Below are 18,606 nucleotides of genomic sequence, written 5' to 3'. Positions count from 1 at the left end.
CCTGAACCAATTCGAATTTTCTACCAAATATGAAGAAAGAGTCTCTCCGTGGAAAATATTAAAAGCGTCCCGCTCTCAAGTCCATGCTAAGTTTCGAGCTGCAGTAAGCGAACACCAGTTTTGGAGATTTTTCGTTCTTTTAAACCTGGCATGCTTCAGCAACAGTGTTCTGACGTGTTTTATGTACCATGGAGGATGACTGATGATGATGTCCCATACTCCGAGGGGCGTAGGGGACGATGGGGGGAAACCCGCACCGCTGTACTAGGCAAGGTCCTAGCGGAGGTGGTTTGCAATTGCCTTCCTCCGACCGTAATGGGGATGAATGATGATGATGATGAAGACGACACAACAACACCCAGTCATCGCGAGGCAGGGAAAATTCCTGACCCCGCCGGGAATCGAACCCGGGACCCCGTGCTCGAGAAGCGAGAACGCTATCGCAAGACCACGAGCTGAGTACCAACTCTTATTAATTTATCTGGAATATATCTCTCAACTGTCGTCGATACTACTTGAATTTAAGCCACGTCTGGTCTATACTTACATAGACTGAAAGGCGTGGTGATTGACTCTTAGGAAGACGTTCAGGGAATTTTTATCTTTCTTTTATTTTTAAAGAAATATATTTTGAGTTTATTTTTTGTGGATTTGGATGTAACGGGATTCAGTTTTGCTAACTACCGTTAACAAGAACCATTAACAGAGTGTTTGCAACATTACAATCAGTTATAGTGATAATATGTCAGCCTGCCAAGAGACAGCAAAGTTATGTAGATATCACTGTAGACATGTCACTGTACATATTACGTTTAGGACATCAAATAACAAACATCAAACTGTACGAAAGTTAACTTTGGTTCATTTTGTAACATACTCTCAATAAATATTGCTTCTTATTTCTTAGCGAGTCGCCACAAACAAGTGTTTGACTGTAAGCATGTAATCGGTCACCTTGAAGGAACTATAAGTGCTAAACACATTTCTGCTACACTGGATGTTCCAGCTGAATTAATAGTAGCATTCAGTTTCTACATTAGCAACACTTAGTGTGCGTGTCAGGTCTGCATACCTGTTTTCTGGAACATTCCCTTTTGTCAGAAAAAGAATACCAACTACGAACAAGGGGAATGAAACAAAACGACTCTGACAATGAAGTCTAATGGAGGAACAAGGAAAACTTTGCGGACGGCTGGAGTCGCGGTGCTAGGTGGAGTGCCCTCAGGCGTCACGACGGCGGGCAGTGCGCGGCGAGGTCGGGCGGCCTGGCGAGCAGCGCAGGCGGCCCCGGCGCCAGCCTGCAGGCCGGCGACGGCGGCAGCGGCGGCGCGCAGCCCGCGGCCGGCGGCCCCCAGCGGCCCAGGTAGCGCCGCCACGGCGCCGCCCCCAGCGCCGACACCCGCTCCCACGTGCGCCACTCGCCGCCCGCAGAGCACTCGTCCCACAGGCCCAGCGCCGGCGCGAACACGTGCCGTCCTGCGCAACACACCGCACCACTCTGCATTACGGTACAGGCGACGCTTGTGCAGGTGGCAGGCCGTTGTAGTGTTGTAAAACTACCGTAGGCTACCGTAGACTACCGTAAGTAAGCGTAGACTACGGTAGCTTTCCCAATAGTTTTTGTCAGTTACGGGCGTACCCCGCGTTACATGTGCATTAGGTGTGTTGCATACCTATCAGGCGTTACCTCATAACAATCGTTTTCTTTGCAAAAACAAGCAGTGCCCTAAAAACCGGAAACTGAGAACTGTCTGGAAACAGTCACTGACGAAAAACATCACAACAACAAAAAATAATTAATGCAGAGGAATGAAATTTTGGGAATCACTTATCTAGGTAAAATACACTACTGGTCATTACAATTGCTACACCAAGAAGAAATGCAAATGATAAACGGGTATTCATTGCACAAATATATCATACTAGAACTGATATGTGATTACATTTGTAAGTAGGCTTTTTAGGTTTTTATATTGGTAACGCCATGTTGCGCTCTGTATGAAAATCACTATGCTGTGTGCAGTCTGTGGCTCGTTTGCATTGTTAGAATTTGCTATTGTAGTGTTAGGCAGTCGGCTGTTAACAGCCCGTAGCGTTGCACAGTTGGAGGTGAGCCGACAGCAGTGGTGGATGTGGAGAGAGAGATGGCGGAGTTTTGAGAGCGGATGATTTCGACGTGTGTCCATCAGAGACAGTAAATTTGCAAGACTGGATGTCATCAACTGCTATATATATATTATGACTTTTGAACGCTATTAAGGTAAATACATTGATTGTTCTTTATCAAAATCTTTCATTTGCTAACTATGCCTATCAGTTGTTAGTGACTTCAGTAGTTAGAATCATTTAGCTAACAGTAGTCGCGCTCGCTCTATTGCAGTAGTTAGAGTATCGAAGATTTTTGTAAACATTTTCACGCATTTTGGGTGCATAGATCCTGAGAAATCAATACCCAGTACAACCACCTCTGGCCGTAATAATAGCCTTGATACGCCTGGGCATTGAGTCAAACAGAGCTTGGATGGCGTGTACAGGTACAGCTGCCTATGCAGCTTCAACACGATACCACAGTTCATCAAGAGTAGTGACTGGCGTATTGTGACGAGCCAGTTGCTCGGCCACCATTCACTAGACGCTTTCAATTGGAGAGAGATCTGGAGAATGTGCTGGCCAGGGCAGCAGTCGAACATTTTCTGTATCCAGAAAGGCCATTACAGGACCTGCAACATGCGGTCGTGCATTGTCCTGCTGGAATGTAGGGTTTCGCAGGGATCGAATGAAGGGTAGAGCCATGGGTCGTAACACATCTGAAATGTGAGGTGTTGATAATGGAGACGTTCTTGACTAACATCAACTCACCACTAGCGCCACTCTTATGTGACTTCCGCGAAATTTCAATATACATCATCTTTCAAATGTAGGAACATGCCTACCAACTTTCATTTAGGTCGCAAAACTCCTTGGTGTCGTGATTTTACTTCTGTCAGTGTATGAAAGGATGGGTTTGTTCTACATAACTAATCCCCTGTATGTTACTTAAGAATAAACAGTGTTCATAGCAAAACTGAAATTGTCAATGTTTAACTCATGTTTTATCGATAATTGTTGATCTGTAACGTGAAACAGAGGTACGTTTTAGTGAAAATAAATAAAACAATATAGATTTATAATATAGTGCTAGAAAACACAATTTCTTCAACAAAAAAGTGAAATACAAGAGAACCACAAACAAAACTACATCAAATATAGCTTCAGTACTTCGTTGAACTTATATAAAACATGTTTCTGTTACAAACGACCTTCACATTTAACAATAATAACAGGAAACTCTTCCCTTTGATTATGGTGAAGGACTCTCTATTGAGTAAAAAATAACAACAATAATTATATATATTTTTTATGTTTGTCCATGTAAACTGTGCCTACATCAAAAGTAATTTCTTTGGTTGCATAAATGTGCAGAAGCTACGTCATTTACTAATTTTTATTACTAATAAAACGCAGTTTATATTATGTAAGGATATGAAATACTCAATGAACTAACAGTGGATTACACGCGGTTCTAATTATGTGCAAAACAAACAAACAAAAATAAGTCGTCGGCTACCAGTTTCCCTCGTACACATTCATTTATTTTCCCTTCCCTACCAATGCTACCACTGTAACCGGTAATCCTACCATCTACTACGTCATTTCTGTAGTGTAACAAACCCACCGGAAAATACTTTTGCGACTATAGATCGACTGAACTGTGATATCAGTGATTTCTGTCAATGCTACTTTTCGGTGGCTGCGACTTTTAGTTGCGATTTTTCACAGTTGAAAACCACAGTTCATCAATTCACAATTTGTATCCCTCCGCACTCTACCAAGATTAAAATACGTCTTCTACCCTTATCACCTTAGTTATTACGCTGTGATTAGTCGCAAGTACACTGTCAGTCACAGTAATGTAACCATCTGCCACACGCTAGAATAAGCATTTTTCGCAAAGCGGACTGCTGCGAGGTGTGCAAGAGATTCAGTGAAGTTCTGAAAGGTACCGTCAAGGATGTGGAACCACGCTGACTCGACTGTCATGGCCAGCTGCATTAGGTTTCTCGGTTGAGGACCCATGGCGCGAACACCCCATTTGAAGATTTTCGATTGGGCTTAAATATGGGGAGTTTGGTGACCAGGGGAGTACAGTTAGCTCATCCTGGCGCCCTTTTAACCGTGTATGTACAACGCAAGAAGTGTAACACATTGCATTGTCCTACAGCTAGATGCCATAGTGCCAAGTAAAACAAATCTGCACATAGGGGTGGACATAATCCCCAAGCATAGATGCATACTTCTGTTGATCCGTTGTGCCTTCCAGAATGGCGAGGTTACCCACTAGACCATAATGCATGCAGGGTGTTTGATTTCAGTCGTTTCGCCCCATACACACCAAGGATTATCTGTCTGATGGAGCATAAAACGTGATTCATCAGTGGACGACCAGTTGAGGTACTGGCTTGCAAATTCCAGCCTTTGTCTCCGGTGAACAGCAGTCAGCATGGTAGGATGAACCAGGCTCATTCTGTGGAGGTCCATTACGCAGTAGCGCTCACTGAATCATCATTGAGGAGAAATTTTTCATAGCCCTTTGGTTCTTCTGGGTGGTCAGTTGCTCAAAAGTTGCGTGTCTATTTGCCCATCAGCGTCTCTGCAACCATCATTCAACCATACCAAGTATAGCTCTTGTTGCACCACAGTTATCTCGGAGCAAGTGTTCGATAGTGCTACTCACGGCATACTTTAACCACAACAGCATGCAAATAGTTTACAAACTAAACCATTTCAGAAATACGAACATTAGCCCATATACCCTCCTCTGCTAGTGCTACCAACTGCTGTCTGTGAGTGGCTATTGCACATAGGCGGTATTCACGTTAAGGAGACTGGGCCGTGTAGCAACTAACATTCACTAACAAATATGTCTGCTAACTGATAATTTTGGCTAGGTGAACTGTGCCAATGCAGTAGAAGTGATATATTCTCGACTGTAAAGTTTGCAAACTAAGTATCCCAACGCTGTACACACACGTCAGCTGCGGACGGTTATAATCAACCTGTAGCATGAAAGCCAGTCACTGTACTCTGGATGAGGTCACTCTCCAACATGTCAGTCTTTTGCCGACACTACAAAGATGTAAAAATTCAAGACCATCTATGGAGGTGAGGCCACCACGGATGAAAATCTTCCATGGACAACAGTCAGTCGTCCATGACCAACTTGTCCTAGTCGACTCAGGGGCTTCCCTTTGTGTAATGTCAGATGGTTATCGTCATCAGCTAAAGAAGACTACGTTTCATGATATGAAAGCGATTGTGCTGAAAGTCGCAAATGTGAAGTGCATTCAAATGATAGGAACATTTATTGCAAGAATGAATATCAATGATAAAACATAGCTCTTCAAATTTGCAATTATGACAGAATGTACTGATAACACTGTTCTCAGATAGGACTTCTTACAGGCTTCTTATAAGCGCACATAACAAAAATTGCTCTGGGTGGTTATTTGCCATTGAAGACTTTATTAGCCCACAGTCAACAACGGGATGAGTACCAGTTGACAATTCAGATGCTCTGTTAAAGTGTGAAGCTTTTGCCGATCGAAAAAAGCTACACAGGTTCCCAAAAGAATGCTACATGCCAGCGACGATAATAGGCACTGAAGATGACGAAGGAGAACTTCCGATCACTAATAGTCAAGATTATTCACAAGTCATCCATAAACGTATGTGTGTAGAGACAACCAAACCAATCCAGGAAGGCCAGCTTAGTGTCATACGTGAAGAATCATGCTCTTCTATCAATACAGACAATAGAGGGGAGGAAGCTGCTGTCAAACTACCAGTGTGACCTGGCCTGACTGAGGAGCAATGTTGGCGATTGATAGCCATCCTGTGTCAATTTTCGGATGCTTTTAAATTTTGACTTAGTAAAGGACAGACCAAGCAGCCAATGGGAAAACAATATGTCAACACTGGAGATCATCCACTAATTAGCCAGCACTCATGTTGGATGTCACTGGCTGAACGATTGATAATCTAAGAGAAAGTAGGGAATATGCTGTAAAGTGTTTATTTGACGCCACAAACGATGGTCAAGCCACAGTCAATAAATCAATGAAATTTTTAAAAGGTTACGTAACTAGTTTTGACTCACTGAGTCGTCATTTTTAAACGTAATCACAAACCTACAACACTGCGTCAATAACTGCAATCACACTCCTTTCAGATATTACAAAAATAAACTAAAACCAGTAAACTGTAGCGAAGGGAGCAGAAACAGGTCACAAGACGTCATGTCAATTTTTGGTTGATCAGTCGTTTCACACCTTAATGCAGTGTAGATGGAGGGTGAAGAATGCTATATACTCTTGCATCACATCCTGCAGTCACACTCCTTGATGACAGTTATGTCGAAATACGAAATACGATTATGACATCACTGAACCTTCAGACAGTCCTTGGTCATCCCTATGGTCCTTGCGATGAAGATGGTTGGCAAATGGCGTTTCTGTGTCGACTACAAAAACTGATTAAAATCAGAAAGAAAGACGTCTATCCACTACCGCACATTGTTGACACCCTAGAGTGCTTGAGCAAAGTATTTCTCAACTATGTATGTGCAAACAAGCTACTGGCAAATCGTAGTTTACGAGGCTGATCACAAAATAGTGCTGCCTTCATACTCATAATGGCCTCTATGAGTTTAAATTTATGCCACCTTAAAATGTACGATGTGCTCCGACACCTTAAATGGATGTTGTGTCTTTGGTATTTGGATGACGTTGTCGCTTTTGCGAAGACATTTGAGGAACATTTATGCTTCCAGACAATTGTGTTGAAGTATACTGCAGGCCTTTGTCTGAATCCAAAGAAGTGCCTTTTCGTCATCCAAAAAATAAGTCTTGGGGCACGTAGTGAATGACAATGAAATACTCCCGACCCAGAGGAAAAAAGAGCAGTCACAGAAACCCCGATTCTTCATCATACTCGTGATATATCTGGGAGTATGCGTGCGGAGCGATTTGAAGTGGAATGATCATATAAAATTAATTGTTGCTAAGGCGGGTACCAGGTTGAGGTTCATTGGGAGAGTGCTTGGAAAATGTGGTCCATCAACAAAGGAGGTGGCTTACAAAACACTCGTTCGACCTATACTTGAGTATTGCTCATCAGTGTGGGATCCGTACCAGATCGGTTTGACGGAGGAGATAGAGAAGATGCAAAGAAGAGCGGCGCGTTTCGTCACAGGGTTATTTGGTGACCGTGATAGCGTTACGGAGATGTTTAATAAACTCAAGTGGCAGACTCTGCAAGAGAGGCGCTCTGCATCGCGGTGTAGATTGCTCGCCAGGTTTCGAGAGGGTGCGTTTCTGGATGAGGTATCGAATATATTGCTTCCCCCTACTTATACCTCCCGAGGAGATCACGAATGTAAAATTAGAGAGATTAGAGCGCGCACGGAGGCTTTCAGACAGTCGTTCTTCCCGCGAACCACACGCGACTGGAACAGGAAAGGGAGGTAATGACAGTGGCACGTAAAGTGCCCTCCGCCACACACCGTTGGGTGGCTTGCGGAGTGTAGATGTAGATGTAGATGTAGATATCAGATGATTTCTCGGAATGTGCTCATAGTACCAGCTATTCATAAAAGATTTCTGTACAAAGGTACATCCCCTGCAAGAACTACTGCAGGGAGTCGCCGATATGTAAGAAAGAGCTTTCTTGTCCTTCAGGAGGTGCTAACGGTCCTGACACTGTATGATGAAAATGCCGAGGCAGAACTTCACACTGACATTACCAGTTATGGGATGGTTGCAGTTCCAGAGTGCTCTGCAAGTCCAAGATGAACTGACTGCCTCTCAAGGAATCCTTCGGCACATACAGCAGCGTGGATGAAATCTCAGTCATCGTTGTATTAAATGATGTTACTGCTGAACAGAGCGAAGATCCAGCACTGCTGAAAACCATGGAAACTTGAAGAAGGACGAACTGACCAAAGAAGGATACCTGTTAATAGACAGATCATTGTGTAAGAGGATGACCCAATGGGATGGATATGGTTGCTCACAATCCCACCTCATCTTTGACCAGCTATCCTGATGCATTTCCACGGCTCTTCATCATCTAGTCACCTGGGATTCGTGAAGACTGCAGACAGAATCAAATGCAGGTATCACTGGCTAGGTCTTTACTGATCCATTAGACAGTATGTGAGTCACTGTAAGGGAAGCCAACGATGGAAGCATGTTCCGCAATTACTTCTGGAAACCGCAAAGTTTCTGTTAGAAAACATCATTTTGAAACACAGCGAACCACCTATGATGATCTATGATCATGGGAAACTTTTCCATTCAAGACTAGTATTGGACGTAATTTCTCGTTCCGAAATCATGCGCAGTATATTCGGGTAAAAATTGGCATGGGATACCTCTTAATATCGTGTCGGACCTCCTTTTGCCTGGTCTAGTGCAGCAACTCGACGTGGTATGGACTCAACAAGTTGTTGGAAGCCCTCTGCAGAAATATTGAATCACGCTGTCTCTATAGCCGTCCATAATTGTGAAAGTGGTGCCGATGCAGGATTTTGTGCACGAACTGGCCTCTCTGTTATGTCCCATAAATGTTAAATGGGATTCATGTCGGGCGATCTGGTTGTCCAGATCATTTGCTCGAATTGTCCTTCAAACCAGTTGTTTAGAATTATTGCCCGATACATGGCTCATCGTCATCCATAATAATTCCATCGCTGTTTGAGAACATGAAATCCATGAATAGCTACAAAAGGTTTACAGGTAGCTAAACATAGCCATGTCCAGTCACTGATCGGTTCAATTGGATCAGAGAACCCAGTCCATTCCATGTAAACAAAGCCCACGCCATTATGAAGCTACCAACAGCTTGCAGAGTAGCTTGTTGACAGCTGAGTCCATGGCTTCGAGGGATCTGGACCACATGCTAGCCCTACCACCTGCTCTTCCAACTGAAATTGGGACTCATCTGACCAGGGAATGGTTTTCCAATAATCTAGGTCCAATCGATATCGTCTCGAGTTCAGCAGAGAAGCTGCAGGCGATGTCGTGCTGTTACCAAAGGCACTCGTATCGACCGTCTGCTGCCACAGCCCATCAACGCCAAATTTCGCTGCACTGTCCTAACGGATAGGTTCGTCGTAAGTCCCACATTGATTTCTGATTGCTTGGCTGTTGGCACTGGCAACTCTACGCAGACACCGTTGTTCTTGGTCGTTAAGTGAAGAAGTTGTCCCTGGTGAGAGGTAATTCCTGAAATCTGATATTCTCAGCACACTCTTGACACTGTGGATCTCGGAATATTGAGTTCCCTAAAGATTTCCGAAAAGGAATGTTCTATGCATCTAGCTCCAATTACCATTCTGTGTTCAAAGTTTGTTAATTCCCAACTGAGCTGTGTGCAGCTCGTGTTCGTGCCGTTCTTGCTTGACATCTTGTCTTGGTGGCACTGCCACCCCCTTTCTAATTCGACTTACTGGCGTCGCTGAGTTGCTGGCTTGCCTGCCCGGGAGTGGCAGCATCAGCACTTATCGTAAGAGCACTGTCGTACTATCTTTGGAGCGACGGCTAGTATTTCCGGGGCGTCGTGTGTTGGGTGTTCAGTCGGGATGGACCAGCAGTGAGGTCCTGTTAGCCATGACTTGCCCAACCCTTGCCAACACACATGACTTGATTGGGGAAGACCTTGGTTGGTCGTTCGGTCGGTCGTCTTATCGGACGACGTGTATTTTGTCGCCGACCGCTTGTGGGTTCTCCGTGTGTGTCGACTTGTGATTCGTCCTTGTTGTTCCACAATCATTGGTTTTAGTATTGTTCGATTTGTTTGTGGAAGTGTTTTCGTATGTAGCTTGTGTGGTTTTGACTGAGCAGCTGTTTTAATGCTGTCTGCATGCTACGAGTGGTCAGTCGGTTGGGACAGAGCAGCGAACAAGTCTCCGTGGCGTGAGGCCAGGCCGGGACTGCTGGCAGTGTGCATGCACTGTCGGATCGTGTTGCGCTAGCTACCAGAGCGACAAAGTTCGTTGTCCACCGAACCTGGACGCTGAAGCTGAGTGATCAGTTGACCTGTTATGAATCCTCAACTATTGTGACATCTCTCTGTTCATTTGCAGGTTGTAGGTCCCTGGGCCGTTTGGCCTAGCAGCAACGTATGATGCGTAGGAGTCGGCGAAATCTTGCAGCCGTCTTCCTATATTGTAATTAATTATCAAATTGACTGTTACTTACCAGTGAAGTGCACCAGCGGTATTTTCTGCCCTGTGGCCGTTAACGTCTCAGTTACCTGCCCTGGTCGTTAGCGTAGTTTTCTGGCCGTGTGCCTTTCCTCGACGTGTTGATGCTGTCCAGCATGGCATGTAGTTAGACAGCTTTTTAAGTTGTTTGGTTCATATTTTACTCAGAGCGGTTATTGTTCCCTTGACTGTTTTTGAGACGCCAATTTCTGAAGACGTAGTGCCGTTCGTATCCTTGTTCTTGGCCGATATTTTCCATCGTTGTGCCGTTGGTGGGACGGAAGGGAATTGGTTAAATTGTTGGTCGGTCCTTGGGCCGTCCCTAGTTTGCGTTGCCATCCGATTATTTACATTCAACTCTTGGCTGCCTGTCTCACCTCACCTTACGTTTGAGCTACCTTCTTAGGTCGACCCTTGGAACACATGTGAGCACCACTTGTTCTGTTTGTTTTAGATTGTGATTTTCATTTTAGTTTGAAGTATTGTGTGAGGCCTTCAGCCGTGTATTAATTCAGTTCTTTTAAATTTTACATAAAGGCCTTTAGACGTGTTAAATTAAAATTTTGAAGATTAATTTTATTTTTAAAAAAATTTTTTTCTTAAAATTGATTCTATCTGAAATTGTTGTAATCCAGGCCCTAATCCGTTAGTTGTTCGATGTGTTTTGTGCGGCCTTCAGCCGAGGATTTACGTGAACCCCTTTTAATAAGGCCTTCAGCCGTGTGTATTCTTTAAAATAAATTTTTTTTTTATAAGAAGGAAGGGATTTGTTTGTCTGACTTGTTGCTCAAGCCTTCAGCCGTGGTTTCAAATTTGTTTGTGGCCTTCAGCCGTGCAATAAGTTAGTATTTCTTTAATTATGCTTTCGGCCGATCTGTTGTAAGTTTAAAAAGAAATCTGTTGGTTAGAAAGAATTTTTTTATTAATGTGTTTTAATTATTGTTGTCCTTCAGACGTTTAGTGTAGGCCTTCAGCTGTATTGTCTTATTGGGAACTGTTGAAGCAATGTGTAAATAAGTCGTTGTTAGAAAAATAAAGTTGAGTGTTCGATTGTGCAACTCACAGTAACTGTTTACAGTCCCATCCACAATCGTTACCTAATCCTGTGCGCTCTCTGAGACCTACCAACCACGTTTCACCATCGTGCGACCGTGTTCAAGTCGGAACTTCTTTTCACAACCTGAGTGTAAATGAAAGATCCGCCTATGCATTACCCTTTTATACCTGGTGTTCGGGATACCACCGGTATCTGTATGTGTGCATATCGCTATCCCATGACTTCTGTAACCTCAGTGTACGACAGTTGCCTACTATCCACAGACGAATAGCCTCAGACAACGGTTTAATAAGACGTCGACAGATTTTCTTTCGATGTACTTTGATGTCAATGAGAGAGACTGGGATACAGTAGTGCCAGATGTGTCATTCACATACAAGACATCGAGGAAACTACATGTTTTGCATTGTTCTTTCTGCCCCAAGCATCCTCCAGCGCCTTCCAGAGGACCACCGACAAGGGTGGTGTAGTCGACTCAAACGAGAAGATATGAAACAGCGAGTCTGTGGTCATAGAGTGTTCCTTAGCGGACAGCATAGCTGGCTGGAATGCTGCTGGTTGCCAGTTCAAACCCGGCCAGAAACAGACGTTTGTTACTTGGTGTTTATCGTTGTGGCTGGTTTATGAAATATCTTATATTTGTAACGTTTACATGTTGGGGAATATTCATTGTTTGTATAAATACCAGCACACCGGAATACTTTGTGTTTGTATAAGTAGCTGATGTCTCCGTCCGGGAGGTGAGTTTTGTTATGGCAGCAGGTAGGTGTCAGTAATAAATGTGCTTCCAGTGCTATCCAGACTATCCTGGCTTCGAATTTTTACTTGAGTGTGTTTACGACAACATATGGAACTGTTCTGTCAAGATAATGGAGTGCTTCAACTTGATGCACCTAAGAAAGCCTGCTTACAGAAGCGGAATAGTGAAGAACAGTTTAATTAAAAATTGATGCTAATCGCACTTGGCTAGATGTGGTTGGACCGTCAGATCAACTGGCTGGCAAAGAGCGTGTCATCTGACATGTTGCGGCGTTGCGCCTGTAGGCCGGCAACGCATCTGGCACAACAACGCCGCGGGTTGTCTACATTCCTCGCAACCACTCTGCACCAGAAACGGTTTTGCAGCAGTTGCACTAGGCGACCCTAGGAGCGCCATCAGGGGTCGCGGACCGGGAAGCATGCCGACCGAGGTGTGCCAAACTTTTATAATAGGAGACCAGTCGATAATAGGTACCACCCCAACACTATAGTAAAGTAGTAGCTCACTGACAACGTACCTACTTGCATCCGCGACCCGTGTGACCTAAAACAGTTCCTGCGATAGCATGCCGCGAGACAGTACTTAGACCCGCGCACTGCCGTGCAGAGCCAGTTCGCGTCGAGCCAGAGCTTTAGAGAACATCCGCTCCACTCCGACGCCGCTGCCTGTTGCCGACCAGCGGCCTCCTCGACAGACAGACACCGCGTTTGACTCTGCAGCTCTGCCGACAGTCCAGTCTTTGTGGTTGGATGTCGTAACTTCGTTCAGAAACTTTGGTAGAAAATTGACTGTATTCTATTTTCCCAAATATCTAGATCACTGTGAACGTCAACTCCTGTGGGACCTGGCTTCCGTGTGCAGCAGTAGATATTTGTAAATACGACTATTAGTTTGTGGAAAACTCAGCAAATACGAAACGTTGAGTTACTGAACAAAGGCCTTCAGCGTGTCAGTCAGTTTTGAGTGTTAATTATCTTGGTTCGTCGGAGCAAACGAGCATACTACTCTTTTTTATAAAATATATATTTGTGGAGAATTAGTGATTCCTTAACATCTCAGGAAGATTCACCAGATAATTGCAGTAACAGAAAGATGTATCTCAAAAATTAAATGGATTTGTAAAACATGCAATTGCGGTAAAAGGTTCTTGAATAATAGCTACGCATTATGATTTAATCTCTAAATACACTCCTGGAAATGGAAAAAAGAACACATTGACACCGGTGTGTCAGACCCACCATACTTGCTCCGGACACTGCGAGAGGGCTGTACAAGCAATGATCACACGCACGGCACAGCGGACACACCAGGAACCGCGGCGTTGGCCGTCGAATGGTGCTAGCTGCGCAGCATTTGTGCACCGCCGCAGTCAGTGTCAGCCAGTTTGCCGTGGCATACGGAGCTCCATCGCAGTCTTTAACACTGGTAGCATGCCGCGACAGCGTGGACGTGAACCGTATGTGCAGTTGACGGACTTTGAGCGAGGGCGTATAGTGGGCATGCGGGAGGTCGGGTGGACGTACCGCCGAATTGCTCAACACGTGGGGCGTGAGGTCTCCACAGTACATTGATGTTGTCGCCAGTGGTCGGCGGAAGGTGCACGTGCCCGTCGACCTGGGACCGGACCGCAGCGACGCACGGATGCACGCCAAGACCGTAGGATCCTACGCAGTGCCGTAGGGGACCGCACCGCCACTTCCCAGCAAATTAGGGACACTGTTGATTCTGGGGTATCGGCGAGGACCATTCGCAACTGTCTCCATGAAGCTGGGCTACGGTCCCGCACACCGTTAGGCCGTCTTCCGCTCACGCCCCAACATCGTGCAGCCCGCCTCCAGTGGTATCGCGACAGGCGTGAATGGAGGGACGAATGGAGACGTGTCGTCTTCAGCGATGAGAGTCGCTTCTGCCTTGGTGCCAATGATGGTCGTATGCGTGTTTGGCGCCGTGCAGGTGAGCGCCACAATCAGGACTGCATACGACCGAGGCACACAGGGCCAACACCCGGCATCATGGTGTGGGGAGCGATCTCTTACACTGGCCGTACACCACTGGTGATCGTCGAGGGGACACTGAATAGTGCACGGTACATCCAAACCGTCATCGAACCCATCGTTCTACCATTCCTAGACCGGCAAGGGAACTTGCTGTTCCAACAGGACAATGCACGTCCGCATGTATCCCGTGCCACCCAACGTGCTCTAGAAGGTGTAAGTCAACTACCCTGGCCCAGCAAGATCTCCGGATCTGTCCCCCATTGAGCATGTTTGGGACTGGATGAAGCGTCGTCTCACGCGGTCTGCACGTCCAGCACGAACGCTGGTCCAACTGAGGCGCCAGGTGGAAATGGTATGTCAAGCCGTTCCACAGGACTACATCCAGCATTTCTACGATCGTCTCCATGGGAGAATAGCAGCCTGCATTGCTGCGAAAGGTGGATATACACTGTACTAGTGCCGACATTGTGCATGCTCCGTTGCCTGTGTCTATGTGCCTGTGGTTCTGTCAGTGTGATCATGTGGTGTATCTGACCCCAGGAATGTGTAAATAAAGTTTCCCCTTCCTGGGACAATGAATTCACGGTGTTCTTATTTCAATTTCCAGGAGTGTACAGCAGCACCAACATCCAAAAAGTCGTCACAAAGACTTCTTTAAGATTCAGTTTGTATCTTCCAATGTTCGAAATGAAGGTCGTTTCCTGTAACACGTTTTCAGCTGACACTGCAAGGACATCAAGACAAACTTAAAAGGTTACTTAGATACCATTGCACATGCTGCTAGAATACGAAGTCTTAAAAGCCTTTGGTTAGCCGGAACTTCCGTACAGCATTCATCATTGAGTTTAAACTGGAGGAAAAAATTACTGTTGCGTCAAATCAGGCGAACCTACAGGACAACTATAACGTCTTCACATCCTACCCAGCGACCAGGAAAGAGCTGGGTCAGCGCTTGCCTAACCACAAGCGCATAGTAAATTTAATCGTTACGGGTTCTACAATGAAGTAAGGGCCAATAACGTGGTCTTCAACACACCCACAAATTTCAGAAGAACGCGAAATTCCGAAGATTGGCTAAAATTTACAGACGCGCGAAATTTGGCACGGACTTCAATACGAGATGCCTTTAATAGTTTCCACAACGAAACATTGTCTCGAAATTTGGTAGAAAATCCGAATAAATTCAGGTCGTATGTACAGTACACAAGCGGCAAGACGTAGTCACCTTCGCTGCGCAGTGCCGATGATACTGTTATCGACGACTGTGCCGCTAAAGCGAAGTTATTGAACGCAATTTTCCGAAATTCCTTCACCAGGGAAGACGAATGGAATATTCCAGAATGTAAAACACGAACAGCTGCTAGCATGAGTTTCTTAGAAGTAGATACCTTAGGGGTTGCGAAGCAACACAAATCGCTTGATACGGGCAAGTCTTCAGGTCCAGATTGTATACCGATTAGGTTCCTTTCAGATTACGCTGATACAATAGCTCCCTAATTAGTAATCATATACAACCGCTCGATCACCGATAGATCTGTACCTACAGATTGGAAAATTGCGCAGGTCGCACCAGTGTTTAAGAAGGGTAGTAGGAGTAATCCATCGAACTACAGACCTATATCATTGACGTCGGTTTGCAGTAGGGTTTTGGAGCATATACTGGATTCAAAGATTATGAATCACCTCGAAGGGAACGATCTATTGATACGTAATCAGCATGGTTTCAGAAAACATCGTTCTTGTGCAACGCACCTAGCTTTTTATTCGCACGAAGTAATGGCCGCTATCGACAGGGGATCTCAAGTTGATTCCGTATTTCTAGATTTCCGGAAAGCTTTTGACACCGTTCCTCACAAGCGACTTCTAATCAAGCTGCGGGCCTATGGGGTATCGTCTCAGTTGTGCGACTGGATTCGTGATTTCCTGTCAGGAAGGTCGCAGTTCGTAGTAATAGACGGCAAGTCATCGAGTAAAACTGAAGTGATATCAGGTGTTCCCCAGGGAAGCGTCCTGGGACCTCTGCTGTTCCTGATCTATATAAATGACTTGGGTGACAATCTGAGCAGTTCTCTTAGGTTGTTCGCAGATGATGCTGTAATTTACCGTCTAGTAAGGTCATCCGAAGACCAGTATCAGTTGCAAAGCGATTTAGAAAATATTGCTGTATGGTGTGGCAGGTGGCAATTGACGCTAAATAACGGAAAGTGTGAGGTGATCCACATGAGTTCCAAAAGAAATCCGTTGGAATTCGATTACTCGATAAATAGTACAATTCTCAACGCTGTCAATTCAACTGAGTACCTGGGTGTTAAAATTACGAACAACTTCATTTGGGAAGACCACATAGATAATATTGTGGGGAAGGCGAGCCAAAGGTTGCGTTTCATTGGCAGGACACTTAGAAGATGCAACAAGTCCACTAAAGAGACAGCTTACACTACACTCGTTCGTCCTCTGTTAGAATATTGCTGCGCGGTGTGGGATCCTTACCAGGTGGGATTGACGGAGGTCATCGAAAGGGTGCAAAAATGGGCATCTCGTTTTGTATTATCACGTAATAAGGGAGAGAGTGTGGCAGATATGATACGCGAGTTGGGATGGAAGTCGTTAAAGCAAAGACTTTTTCGTCGCGGCGAGATCTATTTACGAAATTTCGGTCACCAACTTTCTCTTCCGAATGCGAAAATATTTTGTTGAGCCCAACCTACACAGGTAGGAATGATCATGAAAATAAAATAAGAGAAATCAGAGCTCGAACAGAAACGTTTAGGAGTTCGTTTTTCCCGCGCGCTGTTCGGGAGTGGAATGGTAGAGAGATAGTATGATTGTTGTTCGATGAACCCTCTGCCAAGCACTTAAATGTGAATTGCAGAGGAATCATGTAGATGTAGATGAAATGTTCTCACTCTACTGCCTCTGACGTTCAGCCTGCCTCTGCCAGAGCGAATTCTCAGCGTCAGAATAAGGTACATGTCTTACATTCGGCTTTCCATGATATGTGAAAGTAGCTTCAGCGATGAAGAGAATTTTTTGAAGAAAGAAGCTATTGTCCTGAAGTCGCATGAGAACTGTGCGCCGGACTTCTATGCACCTTCTGAAGTTCCGTTGGTTAATCTGCTGGTGAGAGGACGCGTATGGTAAGGATGGACGCTATTTGTATGCAAAAGACGAACAACTCTAGACTGATTTACTCCAGAGGCACTCGTAATGTCTCTGGAGTTAACATGTGTGATAAGAGCTACAGCTGCTGAACATATATATATATATATATATATATATATATATATGTGTGTGTGTGTGTGTGTGTGTGTGTGTGTGTGTGTGTGTGTGTGTGTGTGTGTGTGTTCTGGGTGCATGTGACTGAACAGTTTTCTTCACGTTCCTTCCGCATTCTCCGGAAAGAAGTATCGTATCTGACTTTTGATGGTTTGTGAAAAACAGTAATGTTTTTCATACTAACCAGCACTCAGCACTAGCTCGCCTCCACGAGTCACTTGCCTTTGCTGGTATCCGTTCGCTCGACGAGTATTTAGGTCGCCATCTGCCCACTCTGTAACCAATCCTCACTCTGGGCTTACGCCAACCGCGTCTTGCGGTTCTCCGATCGTAGTTTTCATCGCCAAGCCAACGAGAAGTCTGTCTCCACAGACCATGTCCATCCTCAAGCACCCTATGCTCACCACGGACTATGTCCTCCACCGGCTTCGTCCATTCTCGAGCACCCGAGTGCTCAGAGCCGACTAAGATCTCGAGAACCCGACCGCTCATTGCCGATGAAACCATCAAGCACCCAAACGCACACTGCCAACCACAGCTAACGGACCTTATCAGTGCAAGAATATTCCCTTGCCGTCGTCAGTGATTGACTCTGGGTCTGAATCCAGCCGTGCAAGTCACGTGTCTAGGAATCATGTTACTGTATTCTGTTCACTGGACTTAATAAAAATACTGTTGTTCGTCGATGCCTGGAACTTAAATTGCAGGGCGTTCCTCCCTCTCAGTCACGAACTCTAATATCGGCATTTTCATTCTTGACTTCCAGTATTGTGGTAAGTGGTAAAAGGAGTGTGTAGTAAAGTGGAGGGAAGGTACGCACCTGGCTTGGCCCAGAGGCCGTGTGAGCCGTCAGCGGCGTAGAGGATGGGCCGGCCGTCTGCGGTGGCGGCGACGGTGGCGGGGAAGCCGGCGGCCGGCTCCAGCAGCGAGAAGGCGCCGCGAACAGAGTCCCAGCCGTACACCGCAGACCGGTGGTGCGTCCACAGCTGCAGCAGCCGCGGCGCCGAGCTGGCGTTCTGCCGGCCGAGACAAGAGCGCCTCTCTTAATGCCTAAACAGAATGCTAATATTTCTGGTTCTTCTTACCTCTCTGTACGACTTGTAACTATATCTTTCATTCTACACATATCAAAAAAAGTTTTGCATCATCTCGGTTTCGAGACTTCCGGAACCTGTACAGAAAATTGGAATAGAGATCAACATAGACATCGTTT

At 45.4% G+C, this 18,606-nt stretch overlaps 1 protein-coding gene across 1 annotated transcript in view; it reads right to left on the bottom strand.

Annotated features, from left to right (window-relative positions):
• Positions 1-1,228: 1,228 nt before the first annotated feature.
• LOC126434647 (uncharacterized) overlaps positions 1,229-18,606 on the bottom strand; it is a 47,037-nt gene continuing 29,659 nt past the window's right edge. The window contains exons 3-4 of the mRNA XM_050090457.1: positions 18,214-18,409; positions 1,229-1,476 (exon numbers count right to left, since the gene is read on the bottom strand). Of these exons, the coding sequence (XP_049946414.1) occupies positions 1,229-1,476; positions 18,214-18,409 (444 nt within the window). The remainder of the gene's footprint in view (positions 1,477-18,213; positions 18,410-18,606) is intronic.

Source organism: Schistocerca serialis, chromosome 1 (assembly GCF_023864345.2).
Source record: "Schistocerca serialis cubense isolate TAMUIC-IGC-003099 chromosome 1, iqSchSeri2.2, whole genome shotgun sequence".
In the NCBI taxonomy this organism is placed as follows: Eukaryota; Metazoa; Arthropoda; class Insecta; order Orthoptera; family Acrididae; genus Schistocerca; species Schistocerca serialis.
The sequence above is the reverse complement of the archived record's forward strand: the minus strand, read 5'-3'. Positions and strand labels throughout refer to the sequence as shown.